The 23,770-nt window shown below is 38.9% G+C and overlaps 1 protein-coding gene across 1 annotated transcript in view; it reads left to right on the forward strand.

Moving 5' to 3' along the window:
* Positions 1-20,076, forward strand: part of LOC126335863 (uncharacterized) — a 42,002-nt gene extending 21,926 nt beyond the window's left edge. The window contains exons 3-5 of the mRNA XM_049999336.1: positions 8,467-8,632; positions 19,179-19,502; positions 20,043-20,076. Coding sequence (XP_049855293.1) covers positions 8,467-8,632; positions 19,179-19,502; positions 20,043-20,076 — 524 coding nt within the window. The remainder of the gene's footprint in view (positions 1-8,466; positions 8,633-19,178; positions 19,503-20,042) is intronic.
* Positions 20,077-23,770: the final 3,694 nt, after the last annotated feature.

The raw sequence follows: 23,770 nt of genomic DNA on the forward strand, positions 1-23,770 counted from the left end.
ATTTTACCGCAGCGGCGAGAATGAGAACTGTTTTAAATACTTAAAATGGCGACGTTTTCCTTACTTGAAGAGCATGTAATCATTCGTTTTCTGAATTTGCGTGGTGTGAAACCAATTGAAATTCATCGACAGCTGAGGGAGACATGTGGTGGAGTTATGGATGTGTCGAAAGTGCGTTCGTGGGTGCGACAGTTTAATGAAGGCAGAACATTGTGTGACAACAAACCGAAACAACCTCGGGCTCGCACAAGCCGGTCTGACGACATGATCGAGAAAGTGGAGAGAATTGTTTTGGGGAATCGCCGAATGACTGTTGAACAGATCGCCTCCAGAGTTGGCATTTCTGTGGGTTCTGTGCACACAATCCTGCATGACGACCTGAAAATGTGAAAATTGTCATCTAGGTGGGTGCCACGAATGCTGACGGACGACCACATGGCTGCCCGTGTGGCATGTTGCCAAGCAATGTTGACGTGCAACGACAGCATGAATGGCACTTTCTTTTCATCGGTTGTGACAATGGATGAGACGTGGATGCCATTTTTCAATCCAGAAACAAACCGCCAGTCAGCTCAATAGAAGCACACAGATGCACCGGCACCAAAAAAATTTTGGGCAACCGCCAGTGCTGAAAAAATGATGGTATCCTTGTTCTGGGACAGTGAGAGCACAATCCTTACCCATTGCGTTTCAGAGGGCACTACGGTAACAGGTGCATCCTATGAGAATGTTTTGAAGAACAAATTCCTTCCTGCACTGCAACAAAAACGTCCGGGAAGGGCTGCGCATGTGCTGTTTCACCAAGACAACACACCCGCACATCGAGCTAACGTTACGCAACAGTTTCTTCGTGATAACAACATTGAAGTGATTCCTCATGCTCCCTACTCACCTGACCTGGCTCCTAGTGACTTTTGGCTTTTTCCAACAATGAAAGACACTCCCCGTGGCCGCACATTCACCAGTCGTGCTGCTATTTCCTCAGCGATTTTCCAGTGGTCAAAACAGACTCCTAAAGAAGCCTTCGCCGCTGCCATGGAATCATGGCGTCAGTGTTGTGAAAAATGTGTACGTCTGCAGGGGGATTACGTCGAGAAGTAACGCCAGTTTCATCGATTTCGGGTGAGTAGTTAATTAGAAAAAAAATCGGAGGCCTTAGAACTTGAATGCACCTCATATATTTGTGTTTTTCTGGACGGGAAAACGTATGTTGTAGTTTGATCTATGTTTCCAATTAATTAAAACGCAAATATTCCAACAGATATAAAATTATTTTACGACCACATTTTGCTGTCCTTGCTAGCATCTAAGGCCGCTTTTCAGACGAGCTGGGGGAGAACGCACCTAAAACCAATATTTTTTGTTACTTTTTTATTTGAGTTTCAATGAATGAAACAATTAATTGTTAAAATGATAAAAGTGTTTTAAAAAACAGGATTGTACAAAATTAATTTTATGTTCCTTTTTTGCCGTGGTAGGAGCAGGAAACAGGTGGGCAAAATTTGCACGTGAGTTACAAATGCTCGCTAAGAATTGTGAAAGCAGGGAAACCCTTTTTGGCTGGGAATCTCATCAAGGATTGCCTGGTCGACTCAGTGGCTTGCATTTGTCCAACAGACCTCACGGAAAAAGTTGAAAAACTAGCTCTTTCGCCTCAAACTGTTGCTCGCCGAGTCGAAGATATGTCCTCAGATATGGAGTAGCAATTAATGGAGAGAACGGCAAATTTCATTTTCTATCGCTCTTGATGAGTCCGCGGACTTGGCGGACATATCTCAGCTCGTCATATTCATTCGAGGTGTCGATGACAATCTACGTGTCACAGAAGAATTTCTTGACCTTATACCATTAAAAGACACAATCACGGTTTGGATATTTTTCTAGCTGTGGAAAACATGTTCGAGTCAGTGGGTTTAAAATGGGAGTGCCTGACCAGTGTAACAACAGATGGAGCCTCTGCACTACGAGGTATACGCACTAGATTTCTGAGTTACGTCAAGTCGAGAATGGCTGAAGTTCGCTGTTCCTTATTTGCGGTAGCCCATTGTCTGATACATCAGGAGGCACTTTGTGGAAGATTGTCAACATAAAAAACTAGAGCTGATTGACCTGCAGTGTGATAACCGCCTGAAGGACCACTTTCTTATGTGTAAAACTCTGGATGACTTTTACAGCTGTCTTCCACGAGAGAAATACCGTCTTTTGCCCTAGCATGCGGCCAAAGTTCTCTCAGTGTTTGGTTCCACGTATATTTGTGAGCACTTTTTCTCTTTTAAAGCTTATTAAAACTAAGAACCGTTCATTACTTGGCGATAAAAATTTAACTAATTCTTTGAGGTGAGCAGTATCTCGGAATGTTGTACCAAACCTAGACAAAATCATTTCCTCGAAAAAGAAAAACGTGTAAAATGTTAATTGTTTTCTTTAACAATGTTGACTGTAAGAATTAAAGTGCTTTAAAATCTTAATTTTTAAAATTATTTTCAAACTTGATCAGTTAAAACTATTACGTACAAAACAGCTAACTAAGCATTCGATTTCTAAACTCTGAAAAGGGATACAGCTGTAGCACGAAGTACAACAGAAAATATTTAATTGTAACTATTAACAGTAAGAATGAGACTCTATATCCCGTACATAAAATTATTTCTAAAATAGAATATTTATGACTAGTTCGTTTAAGAAACTGATATATTTTTCAGAAGACGCCTATGGTACTTATGACGACTGCGCATGTGCAGTACTAATAGAATCAACCTGTGGGTCAGAAAACTACTAAGTTATTCTTCGATTCTTGTTTTGGATATTGTTTCCATAGCTTTGCGTAGTAATTCTGCCAAAAGAACACTAGTTGTTACGTAAACAGTAAATGGTTTGCTTGTTTTACTGCTCATGGACCTCTTTTACAGAGGTGCGATTCCTCTGTTATTTTGTTTACGTTGGATCTGACAGCAGGGCAGTCCAGCGCAGAGCAGTGCTGTGCGGTCTCACTCGCTCCACAGCTCTCTCTCTCGCTCCCATGATGACAGTAGCGACACACGGTCATGGACGGGCGCTGAACTACACTGCCTTGCGCCCGCGGGGCGCGGACGCGCCCTCTGGGCGCAATTCTTGGATAGGCATGATGGGAATTCCACTGTTAAACATAGCAGAAAAAATGAATAGCATACAAAAATTACGCTGAAGGTTTTTATGAAGGGGAAGATTTGCCTGGTGACATGATAGAAGAAGAAATTGGAATCGATAAGGAAGACATATGGAATTCATTATTAGAGTCAGAATTTAAGAGATCTCTGGAAGACTTTAAGAGTAAATTAGGCAGAAGGTATAGATAACATTCCATTGGAATTTCTAAAATCATTGGAGGAAATGGCACCCAAATGGATATTCAGGTTGTTGTGTTTAATCTATGAGACTGGTGACATACCATCAGACTTTCAGAATAATACCATCCACACAATTCCCCAGATAGCAAGGACATATAAGTGTAAGAAATATTGCACAAACAGCTTAACAGTTCATGCAAGCTGACAAGACTAATATACAGAACAATGTAAAATAAAAACTGAGGATCTGTCAGATGGCAATCAGTTTAGTTTTAGGAAAGCTCTTGATAATGGAAGCAAGATGAAAGAAAAATCTATAAAGTGGAGCAAAATAACTGAAATTTCAAAAATAATCGGAATAAACTATAGGGAAAGATGGGTAATATACAACACGTACAAAGAACCAAGAGGGAACAATAAGACTGAAAGACAAAGAACAAAGTGCTCTGATTAAAAATGTCGTAAGACAGAGATGCGGTCTTTTGCACTTACTGTTTAGTCTATACAGGGTGTTTCAAAACTGATGGTCAATATTCAGGGATATGACAGGAATGATCGTTCAAAATCTAAAAAGTCATGTTGACATGGGCTCTAAAACGCTTACCTTCAGGACTATGAGCAATTCTTGATCTTTGTTGCTGTGAAACAAATCTCTTCTACTGCAAGCTCTTTGCGTTCCATATTTTGGGAAGTGATAGTATGGACAAAACAAGAAAAAAATGTCCAATAGACATGGGCTCTTAAATGCCTACCTTAAAAGTTATGAGCACTTGTTCATTAGAAGAATTGTGTTTCAAAGTAGCGAAGATGAGCATGTGCCCATAGCTCTAAAGGTATGCATTTTAGAACACATGTTTACTGGACTTTTTTTCTTGTTTTGGTCCATACTATCACTTCCCAAAACATGGAAAGCAAAGAGTTTGCAGTAGAAGAGATTTGTTTCACAGTATCAAAGATCAATTGCTCATAGTCCTTAAGGTAAGAGTTTTAGACCCCATGTTCACTTGACTTTTTTATTTTGAATGATCATTCCTGTCATATCCCTAAATATTGACCATCAGTTTTGAAACACCCTGTATTGTGAAGAAGAAATGACGGAAATGAAAGTAAAGTTCAGCGGTGTTGGGTGAAAGGGTATCAATGATAAGATTCACTGATGACATAGCTATCCTCAGTGAAAGTGAAGAAGGATCACAGGTTATGTTGAAGGAAATGAACAGTCTAATGTGCATAGAATATGGATTGAGGGTAAACCATAAAAAGACAAAAATAATGTGAAGTAGTAGAAACGAGAATAGCGGGAAACCTAACATCAAAATTGGTGATCACGAGGTAGATGAAATTAAGGAATTCTGCTGCCTTGGAAGCAAAAAACCCATGATGGTTGAAGCAAGTAGGAGATAAAGAGCAGACTAGCACAGGCAAAGAGTGATTCCTGGCCAACAATAGTCTGTTGGAATCAAACAGAGGTCTTAACATCAGGACAAAATTTCTGAGTATGTGTGGAGCACAGCATTGTATGATAGTAAATCATGGACATTGGGAAAACCAAAGTATCTGAGATTTGATGCTACAGAAAAATGTTGAAAATTAGGTGGGCTGATAAGATAAGGAATGCGGAGGTTCTTCACAGAATCAGTGAAGAAAGAAACGTATGAAACATTGACAGTTTAGATTAGATTAGATTTACTTTTATTCCAATTGATCTGTAGTGAGGAGGTACTCCAGGATGTAGAACATGTCAGAAAAACAACAATACATGACAAATATTTACAACCAAAACAAATAAGCTAACGTACCGTTTCACAGGTCCCAAGTGGAATGATCGTCATTTTTTAATGTAAGAAGGGTCAGGTTCATAGGACATGTGTTAAGACATCAGAGAATAACCTACATCATCCTAGTGGGAGCTGTTAGTACAGGAGAGTAACGTTTGGTAAGCCATGTCAACACAGTCAGAAGACTGATGACAAGAAAAAGGCAAATACTAAACGACTACACCGTTAGTCAGCATGTGGGGTCAAAAATTGCCAGATTTGTGCCTGGCCCACCCAGTAGGATGGGAGTATGCTACAATCTTCACTGAAGTGTTCAGTGATAGACCATGTCAGGTACCAGTGCCAGTGCTGTGGGTAGTAGCACTGGTTCAGCATATATCTCAGAGGAAGCACATCTGCTTCTAGGGACTGCTGGCAGCAATTTCACCTCTGTGAACACCTCTATGCATTTAAGTCTGACTGACAGCTTTTCTGATTTGTGGAGAAGGTCTTTGGTGGGAGCTAGAGATGGCCTCCATTGGCTCAAACTATGATAATTGTTGATCCCCTTTGGTTGCTGGGAGCTTGTGTGGAGATCATAATGTTCAAACATTCATCACCCCCCCCCCCCCCCATTCCCATTCCAATTGCAGAAAATGGAACCTTGGTTCAAGGCTAGGATTCCAGTCAAAGATGTGAGCCCACACATGGGAACTGTACAATAATATGCTGTGTGCATGAGAGATGGGGCTGTTGGTCTAATAAACAGCAGTTTGAAGAAAGTTTGGGGTGTGCATTCATGTAGTACTTTGGCTGGACTCCATCTGTTGACAGATGTGGACCTATATGTTGCAAGCAAGCTCAAGAATACCTTCTGGGAAGTAGCTGTCCAGATAATTATGTGCATAAAGATTTTAAATGTCCTGAGCAACCAATCTGTTTCAAAATTTGACACTATGTAGAACAGAGCTGTGGTCATGTTCTCTGTCTTGTTATGTTTGATGAAATCTTGGGCTAAAATGCCTTAAACTGAAGGCTGTTGACAGAAAAGCCTCAATTGCAAATAGGGTAGCCAGGGAATGGATGGCTGGTGCTGTCATAGTAGTGACCATTTGTGATATGTATGGGAAGTTATAGAGGACATCAAAAACTAGCAACCACATTGCTCTCTGGAACAATCTGTCAAAATTAACATATACTACTTGCTAGAGGTGCTTGGGGCAGCACTAGGGTTAAAATATTGCACCATGGCTGCATGGTAGTGGGTGCAGGCCTTGCAATTCTGGACCATTTGTGACATCAAAAACAGATCGGTAAGTGGTGTTAGTGACTTTAACTGCACATACTACGAGGTGCTGTGTGCAAAAGCTTGAGTTTGCCTTGGTGGAGCATGAATAGTATGGCAGCCCAGCATTCAGAGTCATCTGTGGATAATTAGAAGACATGTTAGTTATGTTAAGGTGATGTTTCAATGAAAATGACATCTATAATGTGAGGTCTGTGTCCATAGGTTGATATTTTAGATTAGATTAGATTAGTTTTTCATTCCATAGATCCATGCTGAGGAGATCCTCATGGATGTGGAACATGTCAATTTTTTTAAACTTTGATAACGATACTAATAGTATGAATATATACAATACATCATTTGTTTCTATTAAAAAATTCGTCAATGGAGTCGAAGGAGTTGGCCACTAGTAAGTCTTTCAGGGTCCTTTTAAACTGATCTTTATTTGTAACTAAATTTTTTATGTTTGCTGGCAAATTATTGAAGATGAGTGTTCCTGAGTAGTGGACCCCTTTTTGAACTAAAGTAAGTGCTTTTAAGTCCTTGTGCAGATCATTTTTGTTCCTGGTATTGTATGTATGAACTGAGCTGTTTGTTGGAAAAAGAGATATATTATTTAGGACAAATTTCATTAAGGAGTAAATACTGAGAGGCAGTAGTTAGTATACCCAGTTCTTTGAAGAGGTTTCTACAGGACGTCCATGAATTTACTCCACAAATAATACGTATTACACGCTTTGGACTCTGAAAATTTTTGTTTGACTTGAAGAGTTACCACGAAATATTATACCATATGACATTAAGGAATGAAAGTAGGCAAAGTATGCAAGCTTTTTCATTTTTATGTCGCCTATGTCTGCTAACACGTGAATTGCAGATACAGATTTGTTAAGGCGTTATGGGCAACCTTGTTATCAGGAGCTTCTGTGGTGGCTAAATAATGAATAATTGTTATTTTATCCTAAAAGAAGTACTTAACATGGCTGTAATATTGGAACTAAAAACAATCTCTTTAAAAATTTAGAAGTTTAACATTAGTACAGACAGGAATCTGATACATTTGTTTACATGCTGTCGACAACCTGCCAAAGCATGTTAAATGTATTGAGGGGAACACAGTGGGTTCTAAACACAATTAGAGAACTTTCTATTTATCAACAGGTTCTTGTATAGTGAAGAGTATTTTCATACAAATTCCTTAAAAGTTATCTTCTTGATTCTATTACAATTTACATTAGAATTTTATAGTTATAACCAGTAATAATTTCAAGTCACTTGAAAAACATATGTTTTCTTAGTTTTTTTCTACATCCTTGAAACTCTGGTATGTGTACCTATGGAATCGATACATTGCGTTTTATCCATCACTATTCATAATGACTATATTTTAAAACTATTCTCTTTCCTTTTGATTACATTTACTGTTTATATTGTCTATCACATAACACTGATATTCCTGTAGAAATATGGGATAAGTAAATATTTCCTTGTCTTCCTTAAAATACTGTCAAATAGTTCTGTTGAGAACATCTCAGGCAGACTTCTAAGCAAATTTTAATGAAGTTGAGATATGCTGCAATTATAAATGAGAGTTAAAGCTTATTCCTTGTGATACATCAAAAATATGAGAAGTCTTCTCCTTTGTGGCCTGTTATGTGTCAGTGTAAATAAATTCATGTTTATTGATGTGTCAGTAGTGATGAGTTTTATATATTATAAAACAGAGACTCTTGATTTTTATCAGAAGATACAACCATTCATTTCTATCTTTTTATATTTATAATGACTCATACATTTTACATCCATTAATTTTGGTCAACACAGAATCATTTCTCATTTGAATACAGAGTTTCTTTGTTACTTCTCAGTAATTAGCAGCGTACTATCTTTTAAAAGTATCAGGTAAATACTTTGCTACCTATGTAGGGCATATACATATAAAGATAAGGCTGTAGAGACATTATGTTGTAATAGAGAAAGACCTACACTTAACGGCCATATTCCAGAATATTGCTACACTAATGTAATTTGTATGACTTCAGCAAACTTTTTATTGATGTAAACATCAGATAAAAACATTTGTGTCTGTACACAGGGGAACAAAATTACGCCTGGACAAGTGGACGGAAATGTGACTTCCAAGGATGCAATCGAACTGATCTGCTTCCTATAGATATTAATGGTTGGTATTGGGCAGGTACTTTGCAGAAAATACCACCTACAACAGACAGGTTTAATACTGACTGGAGCGATGGTGGTGGGTATGTAATACACATTATATCCTTTTGTATATAGATATCCTTAATCAATTTAAGTTTTTTCTAAATTTGCTTTCAAGCAACCTGTGATGTGTATTCCTTTGATAAATAAAGTATTAGTTCTTATTTAGATCTGATGTCAATTTTTTCTTTACGTTTGAGAGCCACACCTGTAACTAAATGAAAGATTTTAATATTTCCCATATGTCTTTTTGGTTTCCAAATCAGTCTCTGTGGCAGATTTTTGAGACATTTTCCACATCTCTGCTACATTGGAGAGATCTGTGGTAGGCTATTACAGTCGAGCAAGTTATTTGTTGCTTATTGGGCCTGCATATTTCAATGTTTTATAATTTAAGTTGTCAACAGAATCATCAACACTAATTATTAGTCAGTTTTGACTCATGTGGAATGTGCATGCCATTGTTTGAAGCACATGCTACTGGACTTAACAGTTAGATAAAGCAACAATAAAACCACTCTCACTTGTCACTCATTTTTGAAAATCATAGAATAATTAGAATTTATGCTGATCTACCACAGGCAAGCCAATTTCTTACAGCTTCAAGTATGTGAGAGTGGATGGGATGTAAATTTGACGTCTGGTTTTAAATTTTTTATTTGCTGTTACAACATAAAATAGTGTACATCACTTTCCTACATAATCTCTTCATTTAGAAATACACTTAATCTTGCCTATTGGGAACTTCTTGGGTTTTAATTTTTTTTTTATTTCTTATTACAACATAATATAGTGTTCATCACTTTTCTGCGTGAACTTTGATTTAGAAATACACATAACCCTACCGATGGGGACTTCTTGAAGTCAGCATCATAAAAAGAGTGGCATTGTGTCACCAGCCAGTTGCACCCTAAGTCTTCCACAGTTGTGTCATCAAAAGATTTGTCTCATAGTGCTTTCAGTATTGTCCATAGAGGTGAAAATCACAGGAAAACAGGTCTATAAGGAGGGTGCTCGAGTAGTGTCCACCTCTTTTCTTCTAATTTCTCATGAGTGAGAGCTGCAGTGAGAGGTGTGGGCATTATTGTGAAGCAGAACAACTTTTCTTGTTGGTAGGTCACTTCGTTTACTGTGATAAGCAACTTTAACCTCACTCAAAAGGCCACAGTAATATGCTACACTGATGGTGCAGCACTCATGTGAAAAATAAATAATGGAAATGCCACACTGGTTAAAACATCACCATTGCAAGTACCTTTCCAGCCAACAATCAACTCTTGGCCTTTACTGGGATTACATCATGTTTCCTTCTTCACTCTTTATGGGATTGTTTTGAAGTGAGCATTTAATGGTGTACCCATGTTTCATCACAGGTCATAATGTGATTTAAAAATGCTTTTCCTGCAGCTGCAAATATTGCTTATTGCCTCCACTAATGCCGGCCGCTGTGGCCGAGTGGTTCTAGGCACCTCAGTCCAGAACCATGCTGCTGCTACAGTCATAGGTTCGAATCCTGTCTCGGGCATGGAGGTGTGTGATGTCCTTAGGTTTAAGTAGTTGTAAGTCTAGGGACTGATGACCTCAGATGTTAAGTCCCATAGTGCTTAGAGCCATCTGAACCTCCACTAACTTGCAAACATTTCAACATCTGTTCTTCAGCTAAAAGTCAAAGGACCCACTAAGGACATTCTTTATGGTGATTTGGCAATTTCCATTGATTTCACACATTCATGAGTAAGAAATTTGATGAATATGTGTTGAGCAATCTTACAGTGCACCGGTTGCACAGACTTAATGAAAAGTACTAATATATGAATCTGCAAAGGCCAACTGCATGCTATCCCCACTCATGACTTGCCTAACCACACCACAGAAGTTGATGCCCCCTCTCTTCTACTATGTGACTTCAGAATGTAAAGTCTAATTTAGATTTCATCCAGCCTCAATGCATAGTTTATAGTCCTTTATAAATGAAAAGATATTGAAGAGAATATGGGTAACAAACCTTTCCAGTTTTGCAGAAGGGTTTTATGTTTATGAAGCTGGGAAGCTACTATATTTGTTGTGTATTGGTAGGTGCACTTTAGTCAAACCATTTTTGTGTGTTGATTGATTTGTTATACTATCCAGCTTGAGGAGCTAACTTACATTTATCATATTTTTTGGGTGTAAATAACCCACTCAAGTTCAGAAACTTTCAATGAGACAGTGTGATTAAAACAGTGCACTTAAGTGTGGTATTTGTGATGAATAAAAAAATACAAGTGTTAGATGTATCAAATGCAAGAATGTAATTTATGTACATCATAATTGCTTTTATTTTCCATATGAGTAATCAGTTCTGGACCACAGCTAGACTGATAATGATTATCGCTTAGAAATTGACTTAATACCTTACAGACTTTAAATAAAAAATACACATTTTTCCATCCTCTAATTAATAAATAAAAACAATAAAATGCCATTTCTTTAATGATGATCTCTGGGTTGTTTTATGGGTGTTAAATGTTAATAACTTTGAGACAAACAGAATACTAGCAGATCGATTTTTACTCTACCAGGCAGTCAGCACAAATGACAATGGTTGTTCATCATCATTTATTCTCATGATCAAAACCTTGAGTAACTTTCCAATATTGTGGAGATACCCCCCATCATGCACCATATACTGGCTTATGGAGTACATATGTAGCTATAAATGTATAACAGAAACAGACAAATCTGATGAGGCACAAAAGTTAAAATTCAATTTAATTAATATAACAGAAGCAAGAATATATGGGAATACCACTCAAGGCTTTGATCATGAGAATAAATGATGAAGAAGGATAATAGTCATTGCTGCTGATTGCCTGGTAGAGTAAAAATTCATCTGTTAGTATTGTGCTCGTCTCAAAGTCATTAATATTGTACTACCCAGGAAAGCAACTCTGAGACAACTGTTAGTATACATGGTATTTTAATGTCTTTAAATGTTAGTTAGTGTATGAAAACAGTAGTATCTTTTGAAGTCAGTAAGGTATTAATTGTACCACTATTGGTCCACCTCACAAACTGAGCAAGGAAAGATGACTACTAGTTGTTCCTTTGACTCATAATGTTTACAGCCCATTGGTCGTGTTTCTAACCCGCTGACTATTCACTGTTGTCGGTAACACTGTGTGCCACCAATAAGCAGAGATCCCTCCTGCAACCATAACAGCATTCTGAGAGGTTACTGGAGCATCACTTCCCAGTAAGATGCTATTTTTCCTTGTCTTCAGGGGCACATGACAAGCATCTCATTTCGGTGATCAGATCTGACCATTTCTCTAGCCTTCAAGGCATTCATAGGAATCACTCCCAGTTTTGACTCTATCATTCTACTTACTGTTGACTATATACAATTTGAAACAATGGTGCAGTATAAGTTACTCATTGCAGATAGATCTATAAAAAGTACTGAAAGAGACAAAATGCTCAAGTAGGTCACATGAAATCTTCTAGAAATCCACATTAGCATTCAGTGGATTATCTTTTTGGTTATAACAGTGTTCTCACATGGTAATGTTAAAGTTTTTATTTTAATTGATCTTCAACTTTCTCACTTCTCTATTTCTTTATTAATATTAATGAAACTGAATTTTCACTTTTGAGCTTAATGGGATTTGCCTGTTTTTGTTCTTTAACTAAATGTGCATACATGCTCCACAAGTCAACAAATGGGGTGTGGTGGAGGGTATCTTGCACCGCTACTAGTCATTTCCTTTTCTGTTACACCCACAAATAGAATGAGGAAAAAACAAGTGTGTTATGTCTCTGTCAAGAGTCCTGATTTCTCTTATCTTATCTAATCTTCTCTTTGTGGTCCTTAAGTGAAATGTACATTGGTGGCAGTAGAATCATTCTGCAATCAGCTTCAAGTGCTGGTCCTCTGAATTTTCTCAATAGCATACCATGAAAAGAACATAGTCTTCCCTCCAGGGATTCCCACTTGATTTCATGAAGTGTTGCTGATATGTAGATAGAAACTCTTCTGTCTCAAGGGAATTTATTTGAACTGAGAAAATGTTCAAGAATTTTGAATCAAACTGATATCAAGTATATTGGTCTGTAATTTTCCGAATCTATTCTTTTGCCTTTCTTATATGCAAGAGTCACCTGTACTTTTTTCCAGTCACTTGGAACTTTGTGCTGGGTGAGAGATTCATTATAAATGTGAGCTAAGTAAGGAGCCAATGCTGTAGAGCACTCTCTGTATAACTCAACTGGAATTCTATATAGACCCTTACAGCTGCTTCTCTGTGCCAGGGATGCCTATTACTGTGTCCTCCATATGGAAGTCTGTGCTATGGTCAAACACCAGTATGTTTATATGATCCTCCTACTTGAAAGATTTCTTAAATGTGAGATTTAAAACTTCAGCTTTCCTTTTGCTGTCTTTATTGTCACACCAGACTGGTAATTCAGTGACTGGATAGAAGATCCAGAATTTTCTCAAGTTCTTGGCAAGATCTTTTGCTAAGGTATTACAGTAGTAGTTGTTGTACACTTTGCTCATCAGTCTTTTTTAGACATATAAATTTCTTTTAATTTTTGCCTGTTGTAATTTGAGCTTTATTTTTTGAACTGACAGTGTAACGGTAATGGTCTCTGCTTCCTTAGCAGTTTCCAAATTTTGTTATTAAACCATGATGGGTGTTTTTCATCCTTAATCTGTTTAGTGACCATGTGATTTTGTAGGGTGTGAATTACAGTCCATTTAAACTTTATCCACAATTCCTCTACAACCATCATACAGGAACTAAATGATGTCCATTATGTGCTCTTCCTAACAAAAATGCTCTTCTAGCATTACTGATTAATTTATTAACTATAACAACAATCATTATTGTGATATCATGATCTCTAATGCCTCTTTTTATATTGATAAGTCCTGGCCTATTTGAAGGTACAAGATCTAAAATATTTCGTTATCACCATTTTTTTGGAAGATTACTCTTCTCAGTTACAGAGTGCACTATTAAACTCCCCTTAATTTTAATTTCACTCATGTCATCCCATGTCTACATTATGTCTATTTGCTGTTACCTTGTGCAAGTCTTATTATTTTTAGTTTCTTTTACAGTATTTTTGCTCTATATCTGACACGTTTGAGTTCACTTTTCCTCACGATCTTTCTATTTGGTCTCTCATAGCTGAATTGTACTCTCCTAATGTAAGCTATTTCCCATCACTGCTGGCCTTGCTAATTTTCTACATGATTGTAAATACTACTACTAAACTTTGGCATCATCATTCTAAACAAGAACAACATTGCTGTCAGGCAACATATAAAGGCTATCACTGATCATAGTAGGCAAAAGTTGATCATCACTATGCACAGTGTGTATAAAAAAACACAGGTAAGCCCTGCTGGAGAACGTGTAAAGAGTCCTAGTTTCAGCAATGTGATGGGAAGCCTCTTACTCTAAATCTGGTGTCAGCACTATAGTTCAGCCACCTATGAATGCAGCTGCATCACTTTTCAAAGCATATTTCTAAAAAGAAATTGTAATGTGCACACCAAAGGTCATGTTAAGAAGCCATAGACAAGTCGAAATATGCTGTAAAAGAGACATGAATAGAAGGTTGAATCCAAGATTTCAAGTAAAGCTGCCAAACTGAATCCACTGCCCCCGTATTAAAGCCATTGTAGAATTTTAAATAACACATACTACTATTCTGACGGAGACCATAAGCGTCACTCTCTTCTTGATGGACTACGACATTTGAGCTGTGACAGCACGCTCCCAGCTTAACACATTCCTTTCTCTTTATGTGTCTAGATTAGAAGATCATACTACCAAATCAAGACTTTGTCATTCTTAAAAATGCTGGTCAGATATCAATATAGGTATATTTAAATCATTTGAGAACTTCATTACTCTGTGAGACATAATAATATGTCATCTACTCCTTAATCAAATTCTATGCTTCTCATAAAGAACAAACCTGGTTTACTTGAAATTCACCAAGCAGCCATGCAACTGAGAAGAATTTTATTTTTCTACCAGTTTTGGCAATTTGTTATGCCATCTTTAGGCCCCATATGCACCTCTCAAAAATGATCAATATTGGCATACTGGGACCATATGTTTCTGGATGTCATGAATTTTCAACTGCTCCCTTCAAAGACTTAGCTGCAAGTTACAGTTGCAATTTGCAAGTTTGTTATAACTTCAAGTTGAACAAATATATTTCAAGGAAGACGCAATACATGAAAGTCACAGATCAAGTAAACAGAGTAAGACATGTGTACACTTTAACAGTCAAATCATAACTGAGTACAAGTCTAGCGGCCGCTACCCAGCTGGCTGCTTAGGTGGCGCTGCTGCTGCGTGGCTGGCAGACAGTGCCGCATGTAGAGGACGCGCATAACTGCGCGGCGGCACTTTGAAAGATCGGCAAGTTACAACAAAGTTGCCGTCAAGTTTTTGAAGGAAGCACATGAGAATTAACTGCCAAAACTGATAGTGAAAATAAAATAAAATAACTTCTCAATTGCACAGCTGTTTGGCAAATTTCATTGTTAAATATTTGACCAACTGCTGTCCCACGTCCACAGTGGATCAGCTGAGAATCTGGTTTACTGTTATGTGGTTTTGTTTAATCAAATGAATTTCTGGTGTGAAGAGATGCAAAGATTCCTCAGCTTGACTGTATGTCACACCAAGATAAAAGTATTTTGTCTACATTGTTGTTCCATGATTCCCCCAAATCTAACCCTCACCTTCCTTTGTGTGAGACTTCCCACTTCAGTTTCTAAATAATCTCAGTGATGCAACTTTTTCTTCTGTAGTCTTCAACTATATACCTAGCTGCCCTCTGTTTAATTGTTTTATGTACTTTGACAGGTATTTTTGCTGGAGATTCCATATTGCTGCAGCACGTTATGTGTTCTCACTAGAGAATATAGGCTTCCTCCAATGTAATTGTGCTTGCAGCATTTAGAGCCTTAACTAATATATACAGAGATTTATATAATTTGATTACTGCCTCAGATACATGTTGTACCTATGCAAGCTAGATATCTGCCACAACAATGAGAAAACAAAACATTGGATGCTACAAGTAAAATTATAAAAGATCTCTATATAATATTTACAGAGATTGAAAGGGGCTGTGTATTACATGATCTGAAAACTATATAAATATTTAGATGTTTGTTAGCTCTGTATCCAGTGGATATTACTTCAGGGGTGACGCAGAAACAGAAAGCCATTTTTGAGTCAATTATGATATCAAATTTCAACACAGGACACTCCAAGAAATCATGTAACATATAAAAAATCTATCCAGAGAAGATGAATCACAATTATGAGGAAAAAAACTTCTCTTCTCACTGATAATAAATACTGGAACTTTTGTTGCTACTTAGTACAGTTAATACAGTGACTGCTGATCAGTGTATGGCACACTACATGATTTGACAACATATTTCTTCAGATAATGGAGCCATAGTAGTGGCAATCAGTGTGTTGAATGACTTTAAGCCAGATGGGTAATGAACACTTCACAGACAGTTAAAATATACAGAGTTTATAAAGAAGTGTTGAGTATTTTGAGAGATGGTAGTAACCATCAAACCGAAAAAGAAAGTTTCAATAAACATGGCTTCTAAAACACGTACCTTAAGAGCTATGAGCACTTTTTCATCTTCAATACTGTGAAATAGATCTCTTCTGCAGCAAGTGCGTTGCTTTCTGTATTTTGGGAGGAGGTAGTATGGACCAAAACAAGAAGAAAATGTCTAGTAAACATTGGCTCTAAAATGCATACCTCAAGAGCTATGAGCACTTGTTCAGTAGAAGAGATGTCACTAACAGCAGTGAAGATGAACAAGTGTCGAGGGTCTTAAGGTATGCATTTTAAAGCCTATGTTTACTAGATTTTTTTCCTTGTTTTAAGGATTACTACCACTTCACAAAATATTTGACACTTTTTTAACACTGTGTGTAATAGCAATGTAATTATTTTTCTGTAAATAAAACTTTTAAGATGTCTCTCATATTGCATTTATTGATCAGAATAAATGATATTTTGCAACACAACAAATGCTTATAAACAAATTCAAAAAGTGCTATTAATGACAATGACATGTGTGTCTCCATAAAGGAACAGTGTTCACTGCTTTAAATATTTAAGAAGATAGGGGTCAATTTATGCCAATGAAAATATCAATTTTAGAGAGACACTTCATTCACAGCTACATAGAGATAATACTGCAGAGTGTTGTTCATTATTTCGAAGTTTTGTTCATAAATCATTGTTTCAAGGTCCATAACACAAGTGCTTGCCACAAAGCAGTCATTCACTTCTAAATTTCGGTATTATGTACATAATCTCATACCAATAATAAAATAAATAAGTGGTTTTATCTTAATTAATATTCCTGATAATTTGAGTCATTTATAATGTGAACATGCCAGAAGATTGAACTATAAATGAAGAAAAATCTCGTAACCTCTTCAAGCTTTTCCTTTAATCTTTACTGTGTATTAATCTTCTTAAAGAGAAAAATGTGTTGTAATTGTGTAAAATGGAAAAAAAAATATAAGCTTTAAAGTAACACGTTATAGTAAATGCAGTAGTGGTACGTCTTGTTGCTTCTTTTCCAGTGAATTATTGGGTGTTACAAAAAGGTACGGCCAAACTTTCAGGAAACATTACTCACACACAAATAAAGAAAATATGTTATGTGGACATGTGTCCGGAAATGCTTAATTTCCATGTTAGAGCTCATTTTAGTTTCATCAGTATGTACTGTACTTCCTCGATTCACCGCCAGTTGGCCCGATTGAAGGAAGGTAATGTTGACTTTGGTGCTTGTGTTGACATGCGACTCATTGCTCTACAGTACTAGCATCAAGCACATCAGTAAGTAGCATCAGCAGATTAGTGTTCATCACGAACGTGGTTTTGCAGTCAGTGCAATGTTTACAAATGCGGAGTTGGCAGATGCCCATTTGATGTATGGATTAGTACGGGGCAATAGCCGTGGCGCGGTACGTTTGTATCGAGACAGATTTCCAGATCGAAGGTGTCCCGACAGGACGACGTTCGAGGGAATTGATCGGCGTCTTAGGGAGCACGGAACATTCCAGCCTATGACTCGCGACTGGGGAAGACCTAGAACGACGAGGACACCTTCAATGGACGAGGCAATTCTTCGTGCAGTTGACGATAACCCTAATGTCAGCGTCAGAGAAGTTGCTGCTGTACAAGGTAACGTTGACCACATCACTACGTCACTGTATGTAGAGTGCTACGGGAGAACCAGTTGTTTCCGTACCATGTACAGCGTGTGCTGGCACTATCTGCAGCCGATTGGCCTCCACGGGTACACTTCTGTGAATGGTTCATCCAACAATGTGTCAATCCTCATTTCAGTGCAAATGTTTTCTTTGCGGATGAGGCTTCATTCCAACGTGATCAAATTGTTAATTTTCACAATCAACACGTGTGGGGTGACGAGAATCCGCACGCAATTGTGCCATCACGTCATCAACACAGATTTTCTGTGAACGTTTGGGCAGGCATTCTTGGTGATGTCTTGATTGGGTCCCATGTTCTTCCACTTACGCTCAGTGGAGCACGTTATCATGATTTCATACGGGACACTCTACCAGTGTTGCTAGAACATGTGCCTTTACAAGTACGACACAACATGTAATTCATGCACGATGGAGCTCCTGCACATTTCAGTCGAAGTGTTCGTACGCTTCTCAACATCAGATTCAGAGACCGATGGATTGGTAGAGGCGGACCAATTCCAAGGCCTCCACGCTCCCCTGACCTCAACCCTCTTGACTTTCATTTATGGGGGCATTTGAAAGCTCTTGTCTACGTAACCCCGGTACCAAATGTAGAGACTCTTCGTGCTCGTATTGTGGACGGCTGTGATACAATATTCCATTCTCCAGGGCTGTATCAGTGCATCAGGGATTCCATGTGACGGAGGGTGGATGCATGTATCCTCGCTAACGGAGGACATTTTGAACATTTCCAGTAACAAAGTGCTTGAAGTCACGCTGGTACATTCTGTTGCTGTGTGTTTCCATTCCATGATTAATGTGATTTGAAGAGAAGTAATAAAATTAGCTGTAACATGGAAAGTAAGCATTTACGGTCACATGTCAACATAACATATTTTCTTTCTTTGTGTGTGAGGAATGTCTCCTGAAAGTTTGGCCGTACCTTTTTGTAACACCCTGTATACAGTATAACAGGTCCCCTCAAAAACATGCTAACATATTTCTCAACACTCTTATCATTTATCAGTTTGCCCTCTGCGTAATTTCAATCTGAGAGTAAGGAATTTAAATTTGAGTACACATTTTAAATGTAAATAAATTATTCTTCCACTAGCTCTTTGAAAGTTAACATATTCGTCACATGTACTGAATATTTATGTATATGTAAATACCTTGGTGATATTATGAAGTGCTTGGATTGCAGGTGTATCTAAAAATATTATTTTGTTCGCAAAAGTTAATTTCCATAATTAGTAAATTAATATTTTTATATGCACTCAGTGTCATTTTCAATGTATTGTTACAATCACAGGTTAGGCTATCCTCAACCTGATAACCGCGAGAAGCTGCAAGGGGGTTCAGAAGAGTCTTGCATAGCAATCCTAAACAATTTACACAATGATGGATTACACTGGCATGACTTAGTGTGTGATCACCGGCTTCCATTCATTTGCGAAGACAATGATGAGTTACTACAAATAGCAGGAATACCCAAACCAAGTTCTTCTGAAAGTTACATAGTCAATTTGTTACTGGAGCAAAACCCAGAACACCCTCCTGAAACAGCAGTAATGATCGAAATAGAACAACTTGCCCCAGATTTTTATGAAAACGTTGATGAAGTTGGCCAGGAAATGTAAGGTAAGTTCTTGTGACTATACATTAGAAATTTTATTTAAAGTGGTTTACAAAAGAAGGTAAGCAAGCAAATAAAGACCTTTTTTTGAGAGTATCTTGTTACTAACATCTCATTTTGGGTTTCACAATATTAACCACTAAGAATGCTTCAGTTTGTGACAAAAATAAATTATCTGCTAAGGATAATAGAGTCTCCAATATTGCTGACGATGCTAGCATACTGATCAATGACCAAAGTCACCCACAACGGCCATAGTTAAAATGATAACTGTACTGACATAGAAAAATCTATACTATCCAACTGCAAATGACAACAGTGACATGGCCATTAATAGCAACATTTAAAATAAAATTTCTTGTTTAACCTTACTGTATAGATCTCAACAGTACACCAATTTGCGCATTTTTGTTAGAAATAGAAACTAAATAGAACAAGCTTAAAATACATGAGAAATGGAGACTTTGAAACATAGAGGATACACATCAAATGTATTTTCCAGAAGCTTAATATGTGCTTATGTACCTCCTTACATTATAGTTTCTTGAAATATAACTTCTTTGTTCATTTATAAGGATCTTTCAATGACTCAGTGTTTCCATTATTTGGCAGGTTGTTACCTTCAATCACTAAATTATTTACATCCTGCCAGCACTTCCATTACCATATTTAAAGTACAGTGTTCTGCTGTATGTATAGTGCACCTACATGTGTGAAAGTGTTACCATACATATGTGTGCATCACTTAAGTGATATTACATACTGTTCCCATAATCGATGACTCCATTTTATTGAAGAATAATTATCAGTTATATTTCTGTTTAGAGTATACAAAATTACTGATCGTGTTACTTTATTTTGTGCTGAAGTTTCTGTTCCCTTTATGCTTGTGTAGCAAAATCAACTTAACCTAATCACAGGTTCTGCAACATTGTTAGTTACATCACATGAGCAAATGACATCTTTCACTGAAAAATTTTTATTATTGAGATATTTAGGTAAATAAGTAACATTCACAGATCATGTACATGTGGTTCTGACATTAAATAAGCATTGTAAGACAGTCATTTTGATTAAATAAAATGTGGCAAACAGTAATTTAAATGTAACTGTTCACTTAACAGTTAACTTTCAATAATCTATTTGAAAATCAGTAACCTATTTGGATCAAGTAAATATTCTCTCACTGAGCAAGTGTGGCAGAGATTCACAGTTGCTCATGTAGGTAGGTTGATGACACATGGGTGTGATTGAAGTGACAGAAACTGTTTGTGAGTGATCGTGGGTAACCCATTCTCCTTGACACACTACCTCCTTGACACTGATTCAGACCTTTCTTTCTATCTCCGCCAGTTATTACTCTCTGCTGGTCTCCATCCACCTTCTCCCCTACTCCTCATTGCAGCTAATGGCTCAGCAATCACAACCTACTGCCCCCACACTCAATCCATTGACCTGTGCCTCGGTAGAGACTTCCTGTGGGCTTTTACCATGGCCAACATCACAGACCCCATCATCAGTGCCAATTTTGTTTTCCTCAGTGACCTCCTCCTTGACCTGGTGAACTACCTTATTTTAGATAACCCCCTCTCCCCTCCCCCCCCCCCAAAAAAAATTCTATCCTGTATCAGTCCTGCTCTACCATGCTTTGCAAACAGCAGTCTTATTCTGGCTCCTTCACTGATCTCCTCACCCCATCCCTTCAGTGCTCCCCATGAGGTTCACCATGACAGCTGACACTATATTGCCACAATGCAGGGACCACCACCCCTGCACCCTTCTGCCCGATAAATGGAGAACCATGCAGCCAAATCAAGGCAGTGATCACCACAGCATCTGTGCTCCACACCTCCAGGAGCCAGTGGGCCTCTGCACTACTCCTCGTGCCAAAGAAATATGATTTATGGCACCTGTGTGGGGACTTTCAGGTACAAAATGCCTGGACGATGCCCAATCATTACCCTGTTCTGCTTTTGCACAGCTACAGCACTGACCTGTACAGAGCAACAATCAGTTTTAGCAAAGTAGACCATGCAAAATCATTTAACAGTTACTGATCACCCTGACGATGTGGAGAAGATGGCCATTATTACACCTCTTCAAGAATGTTTTCTTGTTATTTGGGCTCTGAAATGCCATCCAGATGTGGTAATGCTTCCTTGGCAACATCTTAAAAAGCATTTTACAGAGAATGATATCCTGATTTACTCATACCACATCAAGTAGCACTTCTGCCTTCTCTTGGAGCTTTTCTTTCGCCTCCAGGAAGTGGGACTCATCAACCTGCAGAAGTGCATTTTCTGTGTTCTAGAGATCGGCTTCCTTTGGCGCAGGATATCATCTGCAGGCTCACTCCCTTGATGAGAAGGTTCAGGCCTTGTCCAAGTTCCCACACCCCATGACATACGAGAAACTCTGCACGTTCCTCAGGATGGGGAATTTCCTTAGGCGCCACCTGAAGGATGCAGATAGCATAAGGGCTGCTTACACAAGGGCTGATCGCACAAAGGCAACAGTCCCAATCCCTGGATGGCACAAATGTCAGTCAGTTCTGAGCGAAAAAATCACAACCTCTCACAAGCCACCCTCCCAGCCTAACCCCCATCCAACCACCCCACTTGAAATTGTTACCAATGCCAGCCAATGTGCCATAAGTGGAGTCCTACAGCAACATATTGAGGGGACTTGGCAGCCTCTGCCATTTTTCTCAACAAAACTAAGGGAGCTCCAACAGCATTGGCTGTGTATGATCAAGAGCTCCTTGCTGTGTGTGAAGTGATTAGGTATTTCTGTCCCTCAGTGGAAGGGCATCATTTCACAGTTTTTGCTGACCACTGCCCACTGACAACAGCTTTCGGTCACAAGGAGGTTACGCAGCTCTTGCCCCGCGAATTCTGACACCAGGAATATGTCACCCAGTTTACTATGAATATGCAGCACTTAGCTGGCATTGAAAACATAGTTGCCCATTGCCTTAGCTGATTTTGCTCCGTTACTGCTCCCCTCGACTACACAGCCCTCCTCAATACCCAGGCTGTAGACCCTGGGCTGTTGCAATTGTGCAGCAATGAAAATAAAGGTATTGCAATGGCAACCAATACCAGGTGTCCACGAACCTGTCTGGTGTGACGTTAGCATCATTTGGAGCATGTTACTCCCCCTATCTTCCCCCAGACTTCTGCAAGGCACCCCTAAACACTTGCATGGCCTGGCCCACCCTGGTATCTCTGCATCTGCTGCACTAATTCAGGAGCTTTTTTTGGCCTGGTATCTTGTACGACAGTGCCAACTGTGCCAGTCCTCAAAAGTGGACAGGCATGTGCATGTCCTCATCACCCCTTGCCCCCCCTCCCCCTCCCTAGTGGATCATCACTTTTTGTGCATATACTCGGATGTTGTAGACTTCCAGCCATCATCCAACAGCCACCAGTATCTCCTTACTGTTATCGACAGATTCACCTGGGGGCCCAAAGCTGTGCCACTGTCTGATATAACTACAGCACAGTGGCCGAGGCCTGTATAGAAACATGTGTCTCGCATTTCGGGTACCCCGCCATGTCACCACGGATCATGGTTGGCACATTCCATCTCGTTTATTCCAGACTCCCGCAGAAATATGAGGCACGCTTGTGCACTTTATGATGAGCCATCACCTTGCCACCAATGGTATAGTGGAACTGTTTTACAGGTCTTTAAAAGCTCCCCATACATGCCACTCTGGAACTTGGTCTGCTACTATGCCTCTAGTCCTCTTAGGTTTGCAGGTGGCCCTCAAAGCTGATATGGGCACATTTGCCACTGAGCTTTTGTATGGGTAGCTGCTCAGTGTCCCAGACACTCTCATCGAGCTGCAGCCCCTATGACCTGCATCCTCGCATTTGTGCAGCTTCAGCTGCACCCAGTGCCCCACAAGTGGCTTGGTTTGTGCCAGCCATCCACCAGATCCTCAGTACATGCTCAGGGTAGAAGCCTGCCAGCTACCTCTCTGCCTGCTTTACTTGGGCCTGCATCTCATCCTCTCACGTGGCGCCAAGACATACTCTGTGCAGTTCTAAGGTGCCACCACCACCACGGTCACCATTCATTGCCTGATGTCGGCATACACACCGGACCCCAAACCCTGTGTACACCGCTGACTATCAAGACTGAGGTGGCATCTAAAGACAATGATGACGCATTAGTCAGCACCACCAGCCTGGGTAGCAGAGCGTGGGACCCCAGGATGGGAGCCACCCTGCTGTTCACACCGCTGCCCGTCTGAGCAGAAA

Source organism: Schistocerca gregaria, chromosome 2 (assembly GCF_023897955.1).
Source record: "Schistocerca gregaria isolate iqSchGreg1 chromosome 2, iqSchGreg1.2, whole genome shotgun sequence".
NCBI classification, from domain to species: Eukaryota; Metazoa; Arthropoda; class Insecta; order Orthoptera; family Acrididae; genus Schistocerca; species Schistocerca gregaria.